Source organism: Lissotriton vulgaris, chromosome 7 (assembly GCF_964263255.1).
Source record: "Lissotriton vulgaris chromosome 7, aLisVul1.2, whole genome shotgun sequence".
Classification (NCBI taxonomy): domain Eukaryota; kingdom Metazoa; phylum Chordata; class Amphibia; order Caudata; family Salamandridae; genus Lissotriton; species Lissotriton vulgaris.
In genome coordinates this window covers 892,788,459-892,806,038 of record NC_141695.1, presented here as the reverse complement: position 1 = coordinate 892,806,038, position 17,580 = coordinate 892,788,459, and the positions used below count along the sequence as shown (strand labels likewise).

Genomic DNA, 17,580 nt, shown 5'->3' with positions numbered 1-17,580 from the left:
AAAATTCTCCCTACAGTCAATATTATAAGATATATTTGCCTACATAACATCTAATGACTACTTTGATACTCAATATTGTAAGACCTATTACATACCGAAAATCTAAAGACTATTCCTACATTTTGTGTATAAAGATTTCATTCATGCAATATCTAAAATATCTACTATATTCATCTAGATGTCTCCACTACTCTACATCATAATGTCTACTCTAGCAACATCCAATGGCTTCTTCTCAAATCAACATCCACACATTACCATACCCAGCAGCTAAAGAAGCCCCTTTCATATAACTTCTAAATACATTTCTTCTAACCAACATCAAAAGATGTCTCCAACTAAAATCCACAAAGGTTGAATTCACACAACATTTACAGGCGTCTTATCTGCCAAACATCTAAGGAATGATCATTCTGTCAGTCAACCCCTAAATACTTTTCCATTTTAGACTTCAATTAATTCCAACACCTAAATGCACCCACCTCAAAAATCTACCTATTCCAGCGACTGCTACCATCTAACGACTTGTCTGCTCTCAATATTTAAAGTCCCTTTCTCTCCCATCAATGAATGCCCTTCCAACATTTAAATCTTCACATATATGTTTACCCACACAATGTTAAAATCCACACAATTAGGAGCCAACACGGGTCCTAACCCCAATACATAAGCCTCGTTTCTGAACTACCCAACAAGAAACCGATTCCATACGTTAAAGCAAAATAAAATAAAAAAATGTCAGCAAATTCTACATCTATGGTTATCAGAAAAAATATTTTCTGAATTCTGTCCCTTGCTTTTTCTCCAAAATATTCCTTCTCTTTTTTAGATCTCTGACTTCAGGCAAAAAAAGACCTCTGCTGCAACAAGCAAAAGGAGATAGCCTTTTCCTTCTCAGTTCAATGGCGGAATACAGGTTGATGTATGCAAACACAATATAACTATTTTGAACTGGTTCCTTAAGTGATCCGCCGCATTCATTTACCATACTTAAGGTTATTATTTGTTACAATGCGACTAGTAGAGTGGTGAGTATGCCACACCCCACAAAACAACATATGAGTCAGAGTTTCTCTTTAGAAATCAGTAGGGCCCTCTTGGTGCCGCCTTTAACTATTAACTATAGAAATTACTGTGGTAGTGAACAATAGCCTTGTTACACTGCCGTGCCTGACAAAAAGCAGGCAGATCATGCAATCATGAATGTGGTAGTGAACAATGTGCCTGTGGCACTGCTGCACCTGCTGCCCATACTCAGACACTACGTCACTGACATCACATACATAAACACACACCAGCAACAGCAGAGCACGGTCGTCCTCTCTGAGGATCTTATTGACTTGTGCCAAAACTTTTACCCAAGGGGACTGCTCCTTTACCCACCTAAAGCTACAAAACACTTTGGTGTTAGCCGCTCCACTTTTTAAGGACCAGACATTTGAATACAAACTAAATGGGTGTGTCAGTGGGTGTTGTAGGACCAGCCGCAGTCCGTGCAGGTAACATCGGTGGGGCCAAATGAGGGGGGATTTCGAGGGACGATGCAGAGCGAAAATTAATTATTTAAATCTTCCCTCGGCGGCGTCCCTCAAAATCCCCTTACCTGGCCCCACCGTTGTTACCTGCATGGAACGCGGCTGTGTAGGACACCGCTTAACTCTAATTTTACACATAAGATGTACTAGCACAACACCTACACTACCACCCACAATGTGGTGGTATTTCTATTTTTGACTGCTGTAAAGAAAAGCAGGATGGCACTCATTAGGATGTATGTGATGGTACATTATAATAAAAGGCTTGTCTGATCTGAGCTACAGCCCATTGCCACATTCTTTTAACGGGGTTTGGTGGAGCACATTGTAAGTTGCTTTAGAGACTCGTCAGAGATCAGACCTAAGTTTATTAAACGCTAGTAGACGGTCTATTGTAAGTTCAAGAGAGTTGACATCAGACTGATTGATGCCTTTGTAAGGTTGAGCTTTGACAGGAAATCTTCTGATTAACCAAAAACCTGTACTCTTCTGCAAGAACATGTTTGTTGTCAGATCACAGCTTACTGAAAGGATATCTCCTGGATTGGCTTTAGCCATGGCCCCATTTCATTGGAGATGCATGAGATGATGCCTCGCCTTTTTCAAGAGTAGTCTATGAACTGTGAGAATTCAGAATGCTAAATGCATCCAGACCTCACGTGTCAAGGTATCAAAGCAAAGAGGAGCTGGCACTGTTGGTCAGGGATTTCAGTAAACCGGGTGAAGATGGTGGGGCTAGACCACAATCCTGTATGAGTAGCCAGATAAGCCAAGTTCATCAATGGATGGCCACAGCTCACAGGTGGGAAGTGGAAACAGAAGTGTTCTCTTAATGACCAGCTGTTGTAACGTGGACATCTGTTCAGGTTTTACAACATTGTTTAAACCCTGAGCTAACCAGGTACTAAGTAATAGTGATCGAAGCAGGGAGTGGGGGAGATGAGACAGAGGCTTGGGGGAGTGCAGGGTGCGGAGTGGAACACAAAACAAAGGCACGGTCAATTTACACTTCCCTTGTACGGTAGTCAACCCTAACGTGCATGTCTACTTGTATAGTGTTTACTTTGAATTGTGTTGCTCTATAAGTTCATGAAGGTTAGTAGAAAGTATGTGAGGTGGTTTGAGGTGCGGGTTTAAAGCTAGTGTCTTGGGCAGCAGTGGAAGGTGTTATATTGGCCCTAAAGAACATGACCCTTTGTCAGGAAGACTAATTTGAGTGTTTGAAAATCTGAAGCTACCATATTAGCAATGACTTTGGCTGATCATGAGCCATCAGCTTTTATGAAGGACTGGGTCTCGCCCGGCTACTGCTTGGTTGTGCAGAGTTGGCATAAAGACTCTCGCAATTTTTCTTTAATATTTGACCTCCTAAGGGCCACCCTTACCGTAGGTTACCAATCAAAGGCAATATAGAAAACAAAGGAATGCGAGAGGAGAAGAATCAAATTACGAACAAACACTAAAGAGTAAAGAAAAATACAAAGTACAAAAGTAAAATAGAAAATGGAAAGATAAAACACAATGCAGAAACAGAAACGAACAAGTACAGAATAAAAATAAAAAACATACAGGAAGTGCAACATAGAGCACAAAGAAGTAATAAAGAGAAGAAAATGGTTGGTATTTGGCAGAGTAAGCAAAATTATTGCAATTGTCAATTGTATTTATACAGCGCTCGCTTTCCCTCATGGGGGGCGGAAGCACTTTGCAATGAGTAGAACAATCAATCAATCAATCAGAGTACTTGTAGAGCGCGCTACTTACCCGTGAGGGTCTCAAGGCGCTGGGGGGGGGGGGTGCTGCTACTGCTCGAAGTGCAAGGTCTTGAGGAGTCTTCTGAAGGCGAGTAGGTCTTGGGTCTGGTGTGTGTTCCAGGTCTTGGGGGCGAGGTAAGGATCTGCTCCTGGAGGTCGTTCGTTGGATGCGGGGTACACCGGCGAGGCTGGCGGAGCGGAGCTGGCGGGTGGGGGTGTAGAAGCTGAGTCTGCTGTTAAGGTAGGCTGGTCCGGTGTTGTGGAGTGCTTTGTGTGCGTGGGTGAGGAGTTTGAAGGTGATCCTCTTGTCGACGGGGAGCCAGTGTGGGTCTCTCAGGTGGGGGGGTGATGTGGCTGAATCGGGGGACGTTGACGATTAGTCGGGCGGAGGTGATTTGGATGCGTTGTAGTCGTCGTAGGTGTTTGGCTGGGATTACTGCGTAAAGTGCGTTGCCGTAGTCCAGTCTGCTGCTGACGAGGGCCTATGTCACCGTTTTTCTTGTTTCGGTTGGGATCCACTTGTAGATCCTGCGGAGCATGCAGAGGGTGTTGTAGCAGGAGGAGGAGACGGCGTTGACTTGCTTAGCCATGGAGAGGGAGGAGTCGAGGATGAATCCTAGGTTGTGTGCATGGTCGGTGGGTGTTGGTGCTGTTCCCAGTGTGGTCGGCCACCAGGAGTCGTCCCAGGCTGAGGGGGTGGGTCCGAGGATGAGTACCTCCGTCTTGTCCGAGTTCAGGTTCAGACGGTTGCTCCTCATCCAGTCGGCGACGGCCTTAATTCCCTTGTGGAGGTTGGTTTTGGCGGTGTGTGGGTCCTTGGTGAGGGAGAGGATGAGCTGGGTGTCGTCGGCGTAGGAGATGATGTTGAGGTCGTGCTGGCGGGCCACTTGTACGAGGGGGGACATGTAGATGTTGAACAGCGTCGGGCTGAGGGAAGAGCCCTGTGGGACACCACAGATGATGTTGGTGGCTTCAGATCGGAAGGGTGGGAGGCGGACGCACTGGGTACTGCCGGAGAGGAAGGACGTGGTCCAGTCAAGGGCCTTCTCTTGGATTCCGGCTTCTAGGAGGCGTGTCTTTAGAGTGCAATGGCAGACCGTGTCGAAGGCGGCCGACAGGTCCAGGAGGAGGAGGGCTGATGTTTCGCCGTTGTCTAGTTGGCTCCTGATGTCGTCAGTGGCGGTGATGAGAGCTGTCTCGGTGCTGTGGTTTCATCTGAATCCGGACTGGGACGGGTCCAGGATGTTGTTGTCTTCCAGGAGGCTGGCCAATTGCCTGTTGACGATTTGCTCGATGACCTTTGCCGGGAACGGGAGCAGGGAGATGGGCCGGAAGTTCTTGAGGTCCTTGGGGTCCACCTTGGGCTTCTTGAGGAGGGTGTTGATTTCAGTGTGTTTAAAGCTTTGAGGGAAGTCGCTGTTTCAAAGGAGATGCTGATGATGTTGATGTTGAGTACAGAACAAAGCAGAATAATAAATGTGGGAATGGAAAGGACAAGTGCATTGGTGAAGGAAGAAGTGAATGAGAAATCAAAGAATAATGTAGGGAGAAAACAAGAGAATGGGAGATAGCAGTTGTGGGAACAAAAGTGAAAAGCATAAGAGAAAGCATGAAACAAGAGAAGACAGAATGGTGCATAAAATAGCTGTAAGTTAAGAGAATGAGCGAGAGGGTGAAATAAAAAAATCAGACCTCTGTCTTTCTTTCATCCTCTCCCTCTCAACAGGATGAGTGCGAAAAAGCAATAGAAAACGAAAAGACTCAAAGGGATCCTATGAGAGAATACATTATTATTGAGGAAGAAAAGATGGAGAGAGTGGGAGAGAGGCTGAAAGAGAGACTGAGCTGGCAAGCACAGGCCACAGATGGATTAACAGTTGCACATTGAAAACAAAAATAAATGTGTCAAAATATGCATTTATTTGATTGACAGATAAATACGATTCTGGGGCTTAGGGGACACAGAGCGCAGTGATGCACTCCATTGTTAATATTTACAGTCCTCCGGATAAGATAAATCACATATTACTTTTGTCTATGGCAAGGCAGTATATTGATGCTGTGAAAATGATGGTCCTTGTAGGTGCCCAGCCACTTTTTATGGCGGCTCTTTCCCCCGAGACCCATTCCTAAATCAGGGGAGCACCCAGTAAAAAGGGGAGCCCATGTAGGGGCAGGATGACCGAGAAGCGCTCCTGTGACACTCAAGTAATGAATGCATGATTTCTCTGAGAGTCTTTAGTGAATACACTTTGTGCCAACTCAATGGACTGTCACAAATATGTTGTCCTCGCCGCCACTAGAGACTGTAGAGGGGACCACTTGCGTCAGCCGCGGCCAAAGTTTTTCTGTTAGAAATTAAATGAGGACATCTTTTGAAATGCAGTAACAGTATCAAAGGTTCGATAGCACTTTACTTTAGTAGCAGAATAAGGGGGTATATAGCATTTGAAGGCAAAATAAAAACTGCTAAAACCCAGTTAAATCTCATGAACATGTTACTTAAGCACAACTTGGGTGATTTCAAACGGTTGTAGTGGGGATTATTCTTTCACATTTTTATATGTGTGATCCTTCAGGCTTCTTGAGTCTGTATATGGATAGCACAAGCAAATGGTGGAGATTCCATATACCAAAGGGTTGGGGTGTTTTTCAATTAACCTCTTGCATGCTCATGACGGCTCCCGGCCATCATGAGTTACGGTGGGCATGTGCTCATGACGGCCGGGAGCCATCATGACCACGCCTGTGATTGGAATGTCCAGCAGTGCGGTGGAATTTGTGCCGCAGTGAAGAGGTTAATGTAAAAAGTTTTAAAAGAAGACTGACTATATTGATGAATTTTTTGTTTATATAAAAAGAGGCGCCCACAATGAAGGATACAAGATCAATAGTCTTTACAGAAAAAAACTTCCCCAAGCCCCAGGGAATAACCTTTAAATTGGCCTGGGAAAAATATTCATCATGACGGAGTAATTGGAGTAAAATTCTGAAATTATGCATTACTCATGTGACACAAAATTTACAAAATTATGCCATTATGCCAGCTTGAGTGATGAAGAGTAATTTGGGGCAAAAATCCTGCTGCAGGAGCACAGGAACAACAAACTGAGAGAGAGCGACTGGCCGCTGGCTTCTGGTGTTCGTGTTCTGTACCATTTAGTGCTATTTTTTTCTTAGGGCAAAATGCATCCTTGGGCCCATTTTGAACCCGAGTATTCATTTGTTTGGCACTAAGAAAACAGATTTAAATGCTGGGTTACACTTCTCACATAATTACACATAATTACGAGCAAGGTTGTGGAAATTACGCGTAATTACGCTAGAGAAAATTACACCAGTTACACCTACCCCTACATTTAAGATAATGATGACAAGAGTTGTTAGCAAGCCAAGAAACACTGGGAATACTAAATAAAGAAGATTGTTTATTCATATGGGGATGTGTTCGCCACAGGAGGTGAATCTTATGCCTTAAGGTACAATTGGGTCTGGAATGTAGAATAACATGGGGAAAGTTTAGAAATACATTGATGCTACATGAGAATGTACATAAACTCCAACACAAGAAACATTTTGAATCTGAACTCCAAGATATTTAGGACTTGGTATATGAATTATTGGTCTTAAATGTGGCATAAGTAGGACATAAAGTGAAAGATAAGCTGGTTAAAATTAAACGTATTATTGCAGCCAAGCAAATAGCACATACACACCCATGTGAATAATATTTTGAGTCTTAAATTTTGCCATTTGAAGATCATTTTTGGGAAAACGTTGAATTTTAAATTACAGATATTCTCTTGACCAAACAAAAAGTGATTTTCGTACCAAACATAGAACAAAATGTCTCACATTTGTGATTCAGAGAGAGTGGTTTCAATCTTAGAGTTTAGATATTTCTGGGCACTGGAAAAAATATATATTTGATGCTCATTAAAGAAAATTATTGATGTATACTTAATGAACAAGTTGCTTACCTTTGATAACTCATTATCTGGTAGAGACAATTTCCAGCTGCAGATTCCTTACATTTGAATTTCCCAGGCATCAGACTAGATCTGGAAACTTTTGTGCGAGCAGTACCACTGGTTGCAGTCAAGTGGCTCCGTTCGGTTCTCTGTGGCACCTTCATTAGCACTGGATGGGATGTCATGATCAACTATATAGGCGGCACCCAGGTGGCGGACGTCAGTTACTTTTTACGCTTCTTACTACATAAGCGCAGAGCCATGAAGTGAACTGACTAGTGTATGTCCAAACTAGGCCACTGAAATGGGAGCAACCGTAGCCCTATAAATGAGTCAGCAGAGTGGGGAGGCATGGTTGGGTCTGCAAGGAACCTGCAAATAGATATTATCTCTACCAGATAATGAGTTACAGATGGTAAGTAACTTGTTCATCTGATAGAGACTTCTAGCTGCTGATTCCTTACCACTGAATAGATACCCAAGCCATACATCCTGGCGGTGGGATATGGAAAATTACTAGACTAAAATGTTCTGCAGGATCGAACAGACAAAATGTCCATCCCTGCAGACTTGACTGTCCAGGCAGTTGGTTTTAGCAAACATGTGCAGGGAAGCTCATGCTACTACCTGATATATGTCCCTGGACTGGCACTCCGTGAGCCAACGCCGTAGTCGCAGCCTTCCCCTTGGTAAAATGGGCTCATAAGCCATCAGGAGGATGCTTTTTAGCCAGGGAGTAGCAGATCCTAATACAGATGATGACCCAGTGCGAAATTGTTTGGTTCTGCACTGCCTGACCTTTATTAACTCCCACATAGATCACAAAGAGATGGTTATCCACCCGGAACTCGTTTGTGCTGTCCAAGAAGATTGACAATGCTCTTTTTTGTGTCCAGACTATGAAGAACATTCTCTGTCTTAGAAGGAGGTGGAGGAATATAAAAGGTGGGCAGTGTGACCAACTGACAGAGATGGAATGGGGTCACCACCTTAGGAAGGAAAGAGGCTTGGGTGAGAAGCACCAACTTATCTGGAATAACTTAAGATAGGGAGGCTTGGATGATAAAGCCTGCAGCTCACTCACCCTCTGGGCAGATGATATTGCCACTAGAAATTATGTTTCGATGGTAAGCAACCTGAGGGGACAATTATGCAGTGGCTCAAAGGGAGCACACATGAGATAAGTGAGAACTAGGTTCAGATCCCACTGAGGCTTAATGAGGGCGTAGGATGAACATTTGTGCAAGCCCTTTCAGGAACCTATTTACAATAGGGGAATTGAATAAAGAGGGTTGGACAGGCAGCCACAGGAAAGCAGACAGAGCAGAAAGATAACCCTTGAGAGTGCCCAGAGCACAGCCCTGTTGGGCAAGAGTAAGAATAAAGAGCAGAATATCAGAGAGAGATGCAGAAAGAGAGTCAATAAACTTTTCTGGACAATATTTTACATTTTTTGCCAACAGCAGGCATATACCATCTTGGTGGAGGGCCGCACAGCCACCAAGATAACCGTACAGACTTCAGGAGGAAGGTGAAAAGCTATCAACTGGCGCCGCTCAATCTTTACACAAGGAGGCGGAGAGTTGACAGGTTTGGGTGGAAGACCCTCCCCTGCTGCTGCGACAGAAGATCCTCCCCGAAGGGGCAGCCTGATCAGAGGATCGATGCTCATTCGAAGAAACTCAGGATACCAGACTCACTATACCCAGTCCGAAGCCACAAGAATGACTTGGGCTTGGTCGTTCTTGATCTTCTTGAGAACTCTATGCAGAATAGGCAGAAGTGGTGTGGGTGGAAAGGAGTACAGGAGGCCTAAGCTCTACTTGTGATTAAAAGCATCACCGAGTGATAGCCGCAATGGAAACTCCAACGCATAATACTGCTGACAATACATGTTCTCTTCGGAGGTGAACAGATCTAACCAAGGCTCTCCCCACTGCTGAAAGAGACCTTGCGCCTTCTCCGGCTGGAGATGCCATTCATGATCTGCTAAGCATCGGCTGCTGAATTTGTCTACCCTGGCGTTCAATGACCCTGCCAGGTGTTAAAATACCAGGGCTAGGCCCTGCTGTTCCAGCCATGCCAAGAGGCGCAGGGCATCTTGACAAAAGGTCCACAACCTGCTTGTTGCAGTACTACATGGCGGTCATGTTGTCCATGAACACCTGCACTAACTTCCCCTTGGCAGAGAGAAGAAATGCTTTCACTGCCAATCGAATCACCCGGAGCTCCAACAAGTTGATGTGGAGCCCTGATTCCGCTACAGACCAGAGTCCTCTAATCTCCAAATCTCCCAAATGGCCACCCATCCCAGGAGTGACGCATCTGTTACCACTGTGAGATCTGGTAAGGGAAGAGAGAGGGGTCTGCCTATGGCCCAACTCCGCTCAGCTAGCCCCCACTGAAGGTCTTTTGCAGATCCCCCTGAGATCTTGACCACCTCAGAGAGATTCTCCTGATGCTGCGCACACTGGAACTTCAGGTCCCACTGCTGAGCCTGTATGTGCTATCTGGCATGGTTTACCAACAGCATACAGGACGCCATGAGGCCCAGCAGCCTTAAAGTCATTCTCACCGAAATCATGGATAGAGGCTGAAACATCACTATCATAACCTGAATATCCTGGATTCACTACTGGGGAGGAAAATCCTAAAACTACACTTTGTCCAGAACAGCTCCGGTGAAAGGGAGAATCTGAGAAGGAGTAAGGCATGACTTTGGCATGTGTATAGTGAACCCTAGTCAATACAGGAGGTCTGCTGTAGTCTGGATATAGGAATAGACAGTCTGGGGAGAGGACAATTTCAACAGTCAGTCGTCCAGGTAGGGGAAGACTGGAACCCTTAAACAGCGCCAATGAGATGCAACCACCGCCATCACCTAGGTGAACACCCGAGGGGAGCTGGTAAGACCAACGGGTAGCACACTAAACTGAAAGTGCTCGTGGCCTACCTTGAACTGCAGGTAACGCCTGTGGGCTAGCAGAATGGAGATGTGAAAATATGCATCCTGGAAGTCCAACGCTAACAGACAGTCTCCTTGGTCTAGGGCAGACAAGCCCAAAACATGTGAGCATCTTGAATTTCTCCTTTTTTGAGTAAGAGATTGATAGTCTGAAGGTCTAAAATTGTAGGAAGACCTTTGTTCTTTTTGGGTATCAGAAAGTAGCGGGAATAAGAACCACTGCCTACTTCTGAAATCGGAACCCTCTCCATAGCCCTCTTGGCAAGCAGAGCTTAAACTTTCTCTCTGACCAAGACAAGATGATTCTCCGTCAGCATTTCTTTAGTTGCCAGTAAAGTAGGAGGAAAAGATAGAAAAGGGGGGTAGTAACCATCTAAATGATCTGCAAAACCCAGATGTCCAATGTTACAGACCGTCAGTGGAAGAGATGATGTTGGAATCTCCCTCCAACTAAACAGCCATGGTATTGCAGAACCAAACTAGGAAGGGTTAGAGGTTGCAGCTGCTGGCTGGTTGGTGGTGGACAACTTCTGGCTAACATTACCACAAGGTTGCAATGCGCAGTGTAAGTCCTCGCACAACTTGGGAAGTCTGCGCAGGACAGTAGCCAGAGTATGGCTGGTGCATTTGAAATCCCCTTCCATTGCCATGAAAGGGGCAAAAGACTGACTGGGGACGGGGTGTCACTGAGAGGCCCAAGGACCTGGTCGTAGCCCACGAGTCCTTGAAGCCCTCCAGCGCTGAGTCTGCCGTCTCTTTGAAGATATGTGTCCCATAGAAGGTCAAGTCCATGAGGTTGGCCTGGACATCCCCTGAGAAGTCAAATGCTCTTACCCAGGAGTGGCGCCACAAGGCCACCATTGATGAAACTGTTCTACCCAGTGAGTCAGTCGTATCCATACCACACGTAATGGTGAACTTTGCTGCATCCCTCTCATCTTTCACGGCATGGGAGAGCACGGCACGGGCCTCTTCCTGGACCTGTGGCAGCACTTGCACAACTGTTTCCCATAAGGTAAACGAGAAACAGCCCAAAAGGCATGCATTGGTCACCAACCACAATGCTTGCCTGGGGGAGGAAACATCTTCTTCCCAAGTTCGACCAGCCTCTTGGATTCTCTGTCCGGATGAGTGGAAAGGAATGCACCATGGGATGTTGAGGCTTGCACCAACAAGCTCTCAGTAGTAGGATGTTGGCTGAGGAAACTTGGATCACCCGGGCAGGGTGAAGGTGACATGCTGTAGTCCTGCTCACAGGAGCCCCTGTGCTAGGCTTGAGCCATGAGTCTAGAAGGACCTATGACAGTGCCTCATTAAAGAGCAAAAGGGGTTCAGATGAAGAAGAGTCAGGCTGAAGCACTTCAGACAAGAGGTTAGTCTTGACCTGCACTGAGGGCAGCTCTAGGCCAAGTACTTCTGCTGCCCTCTTCACCACCTAAACATAATAAGCTCCCTCCTCCATAGTCACAATAGGTGGAGAGAGCATACCAGAATCTAGAGAGATATCTGGTCCACTGTAAGTCTCCTACCAGTTACATTCCTCACCAGGAGAGTCTAATTGGTGTTCTAAAGGGGCTAGTGAACCCTCCAATTCTTCTCCCATGCCTAAAACCTCCTCAAAACATTCAGGCAATGACCTAGAGCCTCTGGGCCCCGTTGGCGCCAGAGTAGGTGTCGACTGACACCGAGCCGACTCTGAATCATCGGGAATCAGAATTGGGCTGGCGGCACCGGGGCATTGACTTCGGGACCAGCACCAGAAAAGGTCATGTTGGCACAACCAGCACCGATCCGGATATAGAATCAGATCCATGAGACCCCACCAGAGCCGAGGCAGAGCCATAGTTGCAGAACCTGATGGGATCTCCTCTGACCCTGCAGGGCCTGAAGGCACACCTCAATTATGGAGGTCAGCCTGCTCAAATACTCGGCGCATGGCCTGGTAAAACGAACTTATCTGAGCAGGGGGGAGTTGACGGCTGAACCTGGCTCCAGCTCAGCATAGCCGTGCCTGGAACATCAACGTTCCTCACTTGTCTCGTCAATCCTCAACGGACGAGGTGAAGTTGAATTCTGCTTAGACTTCTTCTTCTTGTGCCTCCTCCCCGAGTGTCCCGAGGATCTCGTGTGTGATGAGGAGGAACCTGGGCTCCTGGAGTATTCCTGTGACCTTCTCTTCCTCAATCAGGACTAGGACCTAAGAGGAGTCACGCTCGATGGCATAGACTGCCAGGCCACAAGCAACTTTAGGGACCGCTCCCTCAAAGTCTTTGGTGCCATGGCCCAGCAGTCCGAGCACATCTTCAAGTCATGGTCATGCTCGAGATACCATAAGCACACAAGCTGCGGGTCGGTAACCAACATGGCGCAGTGGCAGGCAGCACACGGCTTAAAGCCTCGACAAAACATCAAAAAAGTCTGTCAAAAGAAACAAAGGAGTAGCTCTTCTTCAGATCAGCGCTAACTGGCGCGGAAAGAAAAGAACGGATGGAAGTAAGCCCGGATGGCGCCTATATAGGTGACCACAACGTCACATCTGGCCCCAACGATGTTGATGATACCAAGTGGAAACGACTGAGCCACCCTACAACGTGCAGGGGTTACTGTTTGTCCAAAACTTTCCAGATCCAGTCTGATGCCTGGGAAATTCAAAGGTAAGGAATCTGAAGCTAAAAGTCTCTTATCAGATTAGGTATGTTTAAAGTACTAAATGAGGATGATTGTGAGTCTTAGTTTGAGGCATTTTGGCTAACGAATGAGTAATATTTCTAAATTATGCAAATCCTGATTCTTAAAACAGGACTGTTTGGTGTACTGTTTGGTTCACTATTTCTACTGCGCAGAATTATTTCCCAAAGACAACTTTAATTTATTGCCACTGAGTAAATGACACAACAAACATGTAACGTGACAAACATGCAAGGAATAAATAGGGGATATTGCGAGTCTTACATTTTTTATATTTTGTTCACTAATTGAGTGAGGTTTTAGGGACCTAGAAAAGGAATTTGTTTTAGTGTTGTATTCTCAGTTTATTATATTTTATGCAAATATTTTAATATTCTCATATTGGTTTAAGAATCCTGCTATTTTAAAATTGTAAATCTATATTCTTCTATTCTTTGGTTAGTCTATTGTAACAATGTAATCATGTTACTCAATTACCAATTAAATTAACCCTTTATTGAAAGCAATTTAACTTTGCAAACCGGTGTTTTTCTATGACACTGAGTCATAACTGTGGTGAAAAGTTGCATTTGATAGCATCAGCCAATCCTGGCTTTATAGCTAAGAGCATTTTGCAGCCGATACATACAATGTTTAAATTGAAACTGTAAGTCCCAAAATGCAATGCAGTGAGGGCTAAAAAGGCCGGGTTGCATGAAAGTATAACTCATTGCATGAGACAATCTATAATGAGTAAGTGATTTAAAAGTGCAAGCTGTAGGCTAAAATCTTGGTGCATTATTATGTCACGGTGATCCACTATCACTGATCTGTATGGGCATCATTTGCCTATGAGGGAGGACTTCCTGTCCCATTACTCAAGGGACTGAGAACAGGCTGTCACTTGATGCCTAGCCAGCCTGGTTTAGATGCTGGCTGTACCCCGGTCCAGGTAGACCGGCTCTATAGTAGACAAAAAACACTCACCATTAACTGGACACTGGAACTGGACTTTCTTTTCTGGAAAAACAAGGAGAACAGATAGGAAAGCAGAGTGAGAGAGGCAGCGGGTGGCACAGGGAGAGGCAGCGAGCACAAGAAAGGCAAGAGGAAAGATAAAGTAAACGCAAGGTAGAGGGAGAAAAGAAGAGGGAGAGATAGTGCGGGTGAGAAAGAAAGGAGATATACAGCATCGAGCTGGACAAAGTGAGAAAGAGAGGTGATATAAAGCAACACTGCGAGACTGAAAGTAATGGGGAGAAAGAGTTGACCAGAAAGGAACAGCAAGCAGAAGAAAAGCTGAGAAAAACAGGAAGGAAGAAAGATAGAAAAAAGAAGAAAGAAAAAGAGTGAATAAGAAACAGAAATTTTGGTTAGAGAGATAAGGAGGGAAAGGGAGTAGAGAAAGACAAAGATATGTGGAGGAGTCAGGGCGAAAAGGAGAGAACCAGGAAAGAGAGGGAGTGGGAGATCAGCAGAGAAAGAGAGATGTGTAGGATTGAAAAAGTAGTAGAAAGAGAGAGAGAGAGAGAGTGAGTGAGGGGGAGAGAGAGAGAGAGAGAGTTGGTCACAAAACATGAGAAGGTTGAAAAATAGCGGGGCAAAGAAGACAGCAGCAGCAATGTCACTAGAGAACGGAGGGAGGGAGGAAGGGAGTGAGGGAGGGAGGGAGGGAGGAAGGAAGGAAGGAAGGAAGGAAGGAAGGAAGGAAGGAAGGAAGGAAGGAAGGAAGGAAGGAAGGAAGGAAGGAAGGAAGGAAGGAAGGAAGGAAGGAAGGAAGGAAGGAAGGAAGGAAGGAAGGAAGGAAGGAAGGAAGGAAGGAAGGGGGGAGGGAGGGAGGGAGGGAGGGAGGGAGGGAGGGAGGGAGGGAGATGCAGCACAGCCAAGAGAATACTAGAGTGAAAAACAAGCTGTGTTGGCAAGAGCAGACGAGCAGGCGTAGGAAGAAAGCAGAAAATGGAAGACAGAAGGAAAGAAAAAGAGACAAGCAAAGAGGAAAGGAACAAAGTGAACGAGATCACAAATGGAAATATATCTGCTTAGAGGAAAAGCGAGGCAAAAGATGGAAGAGGCAGAGAGGAAAAGCGAAAAACTGGGAAGCAAATAAACGAACAGGGGAGACAAGAAAGAATGAGACAGAAAGAGAAGAAGAGGAGAATAGAACAGACAGAGGCGAAGAGGGCAGTAGGTGGGTAGGGAACAGCAAAGGACGTAAGCAAGCAAAAGGGAGGAGAGAAAGCAGAAGAGTAAGTGGGGGGATTAGCACCACGTCGAAGACGAGACATAGAAATGGCAGAGAATGAAGCAGGGAACCAGACAACACACGAGAGAACCCAGACTACACAACACAGTGAAAAGTCCCGGTGGAGGGTGAGCAGCAGTGGAAGGAGGTTGCAGGCAGTGGGGTGGCTGTAGCAGCGAGTAGTGAGGTGACTTAGGCAGCAAGCAGTGTGGTGATTGAGGCAGTGAGCTGTGCTTTGGCTGCACCAGTGAGCAGTGTTTTGATTGTAGTAGTGAATAATTTAACTACTAATGTAGTGAAAAGTGAGTTGAATGCGCCAGCGTGCAGTGACTGAGGCAGCGAGCAGTGTGGTGGCTGAGGCAGTGAGAAGTGAGGTGACTGTGGCAGCGAGCAGTGTGGTGGCTGAGGCAGCGAGCAGTGTGGTGGCTCAGGCAGCGAGAAGTGTGGTGTCTGAGGCAGCCTGAAGTGAGGTGACTGTGGCAGCGAGCAGTGTGGTGACTGAGGCAGTGAGCACTGCAGTGAATGAGGTAGTAAACAATAAGTGCAATGATGCAGCAGCAAAATAGGTTACTGTGGCAATGAGCATAGTGGTAAATGAGGCAGCGAGCAGTGAGGTGGCTGAGGTAGTGAGTGGTAGAAGTATTGATGTAGCAAGAATGAGAATGATGGAGGCTACGAGCAGCAGCAGTGAGGGACTTGGTTCTTGCCAGCAGTGCAGGGGGTGCGGCCGCAGGAAGGCTGTGACTGAGGCTGAGGAGCAGGTGGACTGTATTTAGCAAGCAGTGAATGATAGGTGCTGCAGGCAATGCAGTGAATAAGACAGTTTACAATGGGTGATGTAGGCTGAAGGCTGTGGTGTCACTGGTGCAGCTGGCAGAAGGGTGCCTAAATCGGTGAGCAGTGCGTTGATGGTGGCAGCGGTGGTGAGTCGCTAAAGGCAGCAGGCCATGGCGTGGTTGAGGTAGCAGACAATGGGTTGATCAAGAAGGCAGGTGGAGGTGAATGAGGCAGCAGGCCGTGGGGCGGGTGAGACAGCGAGCAGTGGGGTGAGTAAGGCAGCAGGCGCTCTGTCGATGAGATGGAAAGGCTCCAATGGAACCTGCTAGATTCCACTGCAGTGGCTGCTAAGAATGACCCAATGTTACATTCAATTTTTTGTACAAGAGAGGCACCCCAAGCCTCCCAGGTGACACGACCCAAGGAGTCAGATCAATAACGTGAACATGCACTTGTCGTCATGTACTTCACAGGCATCGTTTCCGGTCATAAACTCACGCGTTCCGGAAGTTCTATGTCCACCACCGGGAATGGGCCCAAACCAGTAACAAAGCAAGGGAGCACCTCGCACGGGCCGCTGATGCCCACGCGTGCCTAGAGAAAAGGTCATGTTCTAGAGAGCAGGGCCTGGCACCATGCTCGGAGACCTGTCTCTCTTGGGCCTACCTGCGAGGGTCAGGTCGAGGGGTAAATGTCAGGCCTTGAAACCAGGCTGTGGGGCCATTTCTGGCAGTCAGAGTCTGGAATCAAGCCACTGGCATCTCACTGTTGCCAAACACGTGTTAAGGTGGCAGGTTCCAGAAGCAGGCCAACCATGGCTGTTCGAGCTGCGTCTAGGAACCAGACCAGAGGCTGAAGTCAAATCCTGTAGCCCGGATGCACTGTGAGTCACAACAAAAGACATCCTAGAAACAAGCCTATGGAATACTGCCAGGCCATGTAAGGTGCGGTTTAATAATTTCAAACCCAACCAAAGCAGCAGGAGGCAGGAAGTAGAGCTGAACTCTAGAAAAATACATAGAGACTGACTCTTGCCTCATGCACAGGGGCAAAAAATGTCCCTGGACCAAGAAAAGTGGCTGAAACTAGACATGCAAAAAGCATACGGAGTGACCAAGCCCTAGGCACTGGTGGCGCCGGCTAAACTTACCTTCACACCATCGTTCTTCTTGTTGCTGCCGCCTTTTCCTCCTAAGGAGAGAAGGTAGAGGGTTAGCAGCGCCAGGCAGGGCACGAGGACACACATGATCAGCACCAGCATGGGCAGGGTGACGTGGGCTGGCTCTGGTGGGGGGTCACGCGCAGGGTCTCCGGCGGGTGCCTGCATGCCTTCATGAGTGCAGCTCCTGTAGGCAGCTTTGGTAAAGCAAAAGGTCCCCTTCTACTGCCCTCTGCTGACGCTGCCTGAGCCCTGTCACTCTGGATGCAGCTTAGGCCGCCGAGCCATCTCGTTTGCACCTCTCTCCAGCTATCACCAGTGCGTGGCCAGCAGTGGGTGGTCGGCCATGGTTGTGGAGCGTTTCTACTTCTTACAGCAGTGTTGCAGCAGACTGCGGGAAGCTGGCCCCCTTGTCGGCCCACGCCTTCAGGAGGGAGGCACGGCCTGCGGGGCCCTCTTGTGTCCCGGGCCAACCTCCTCTACTGTCATGGGTAACCTTATCGGTCAGAA

At 46.8% G+C, this 17,580-nt stretch overlaps 1 protein-coding gene across 2 annotated transcripts in view; it reads right to left on the bottom strand.

Annotated features, from left to right (window-relative positions):
• CAMK2A (calcium/calmodulin dependent protein kinase II alpha) overlaps positions 1-17,580 on the bottom strand; it is a 586,451-nt gene that overhangs the window by 63,680 nt on the left and 505,191 nt on the right. The window contains exons 13-14 of one of the 2 annotated variants that reach the window (XM_086931308.1): positions 17,062-17,102; positions 13,880-13,912 (exon numbers count right to left, since the gene is read on the bottom strand). In XM_086931308.1, coding sequence (XP_086787434.1) covers positions 13,880-13,912; positions 17,062-17,102 — 74 coding nt within the window. The remainder of the gene's footprint in view (positions 1-13,879; positions 13,913-17,061; positions 17,103-17,580) is intronic. The other variant, XM_086931309.1, reaches the window with a different exon arrangement.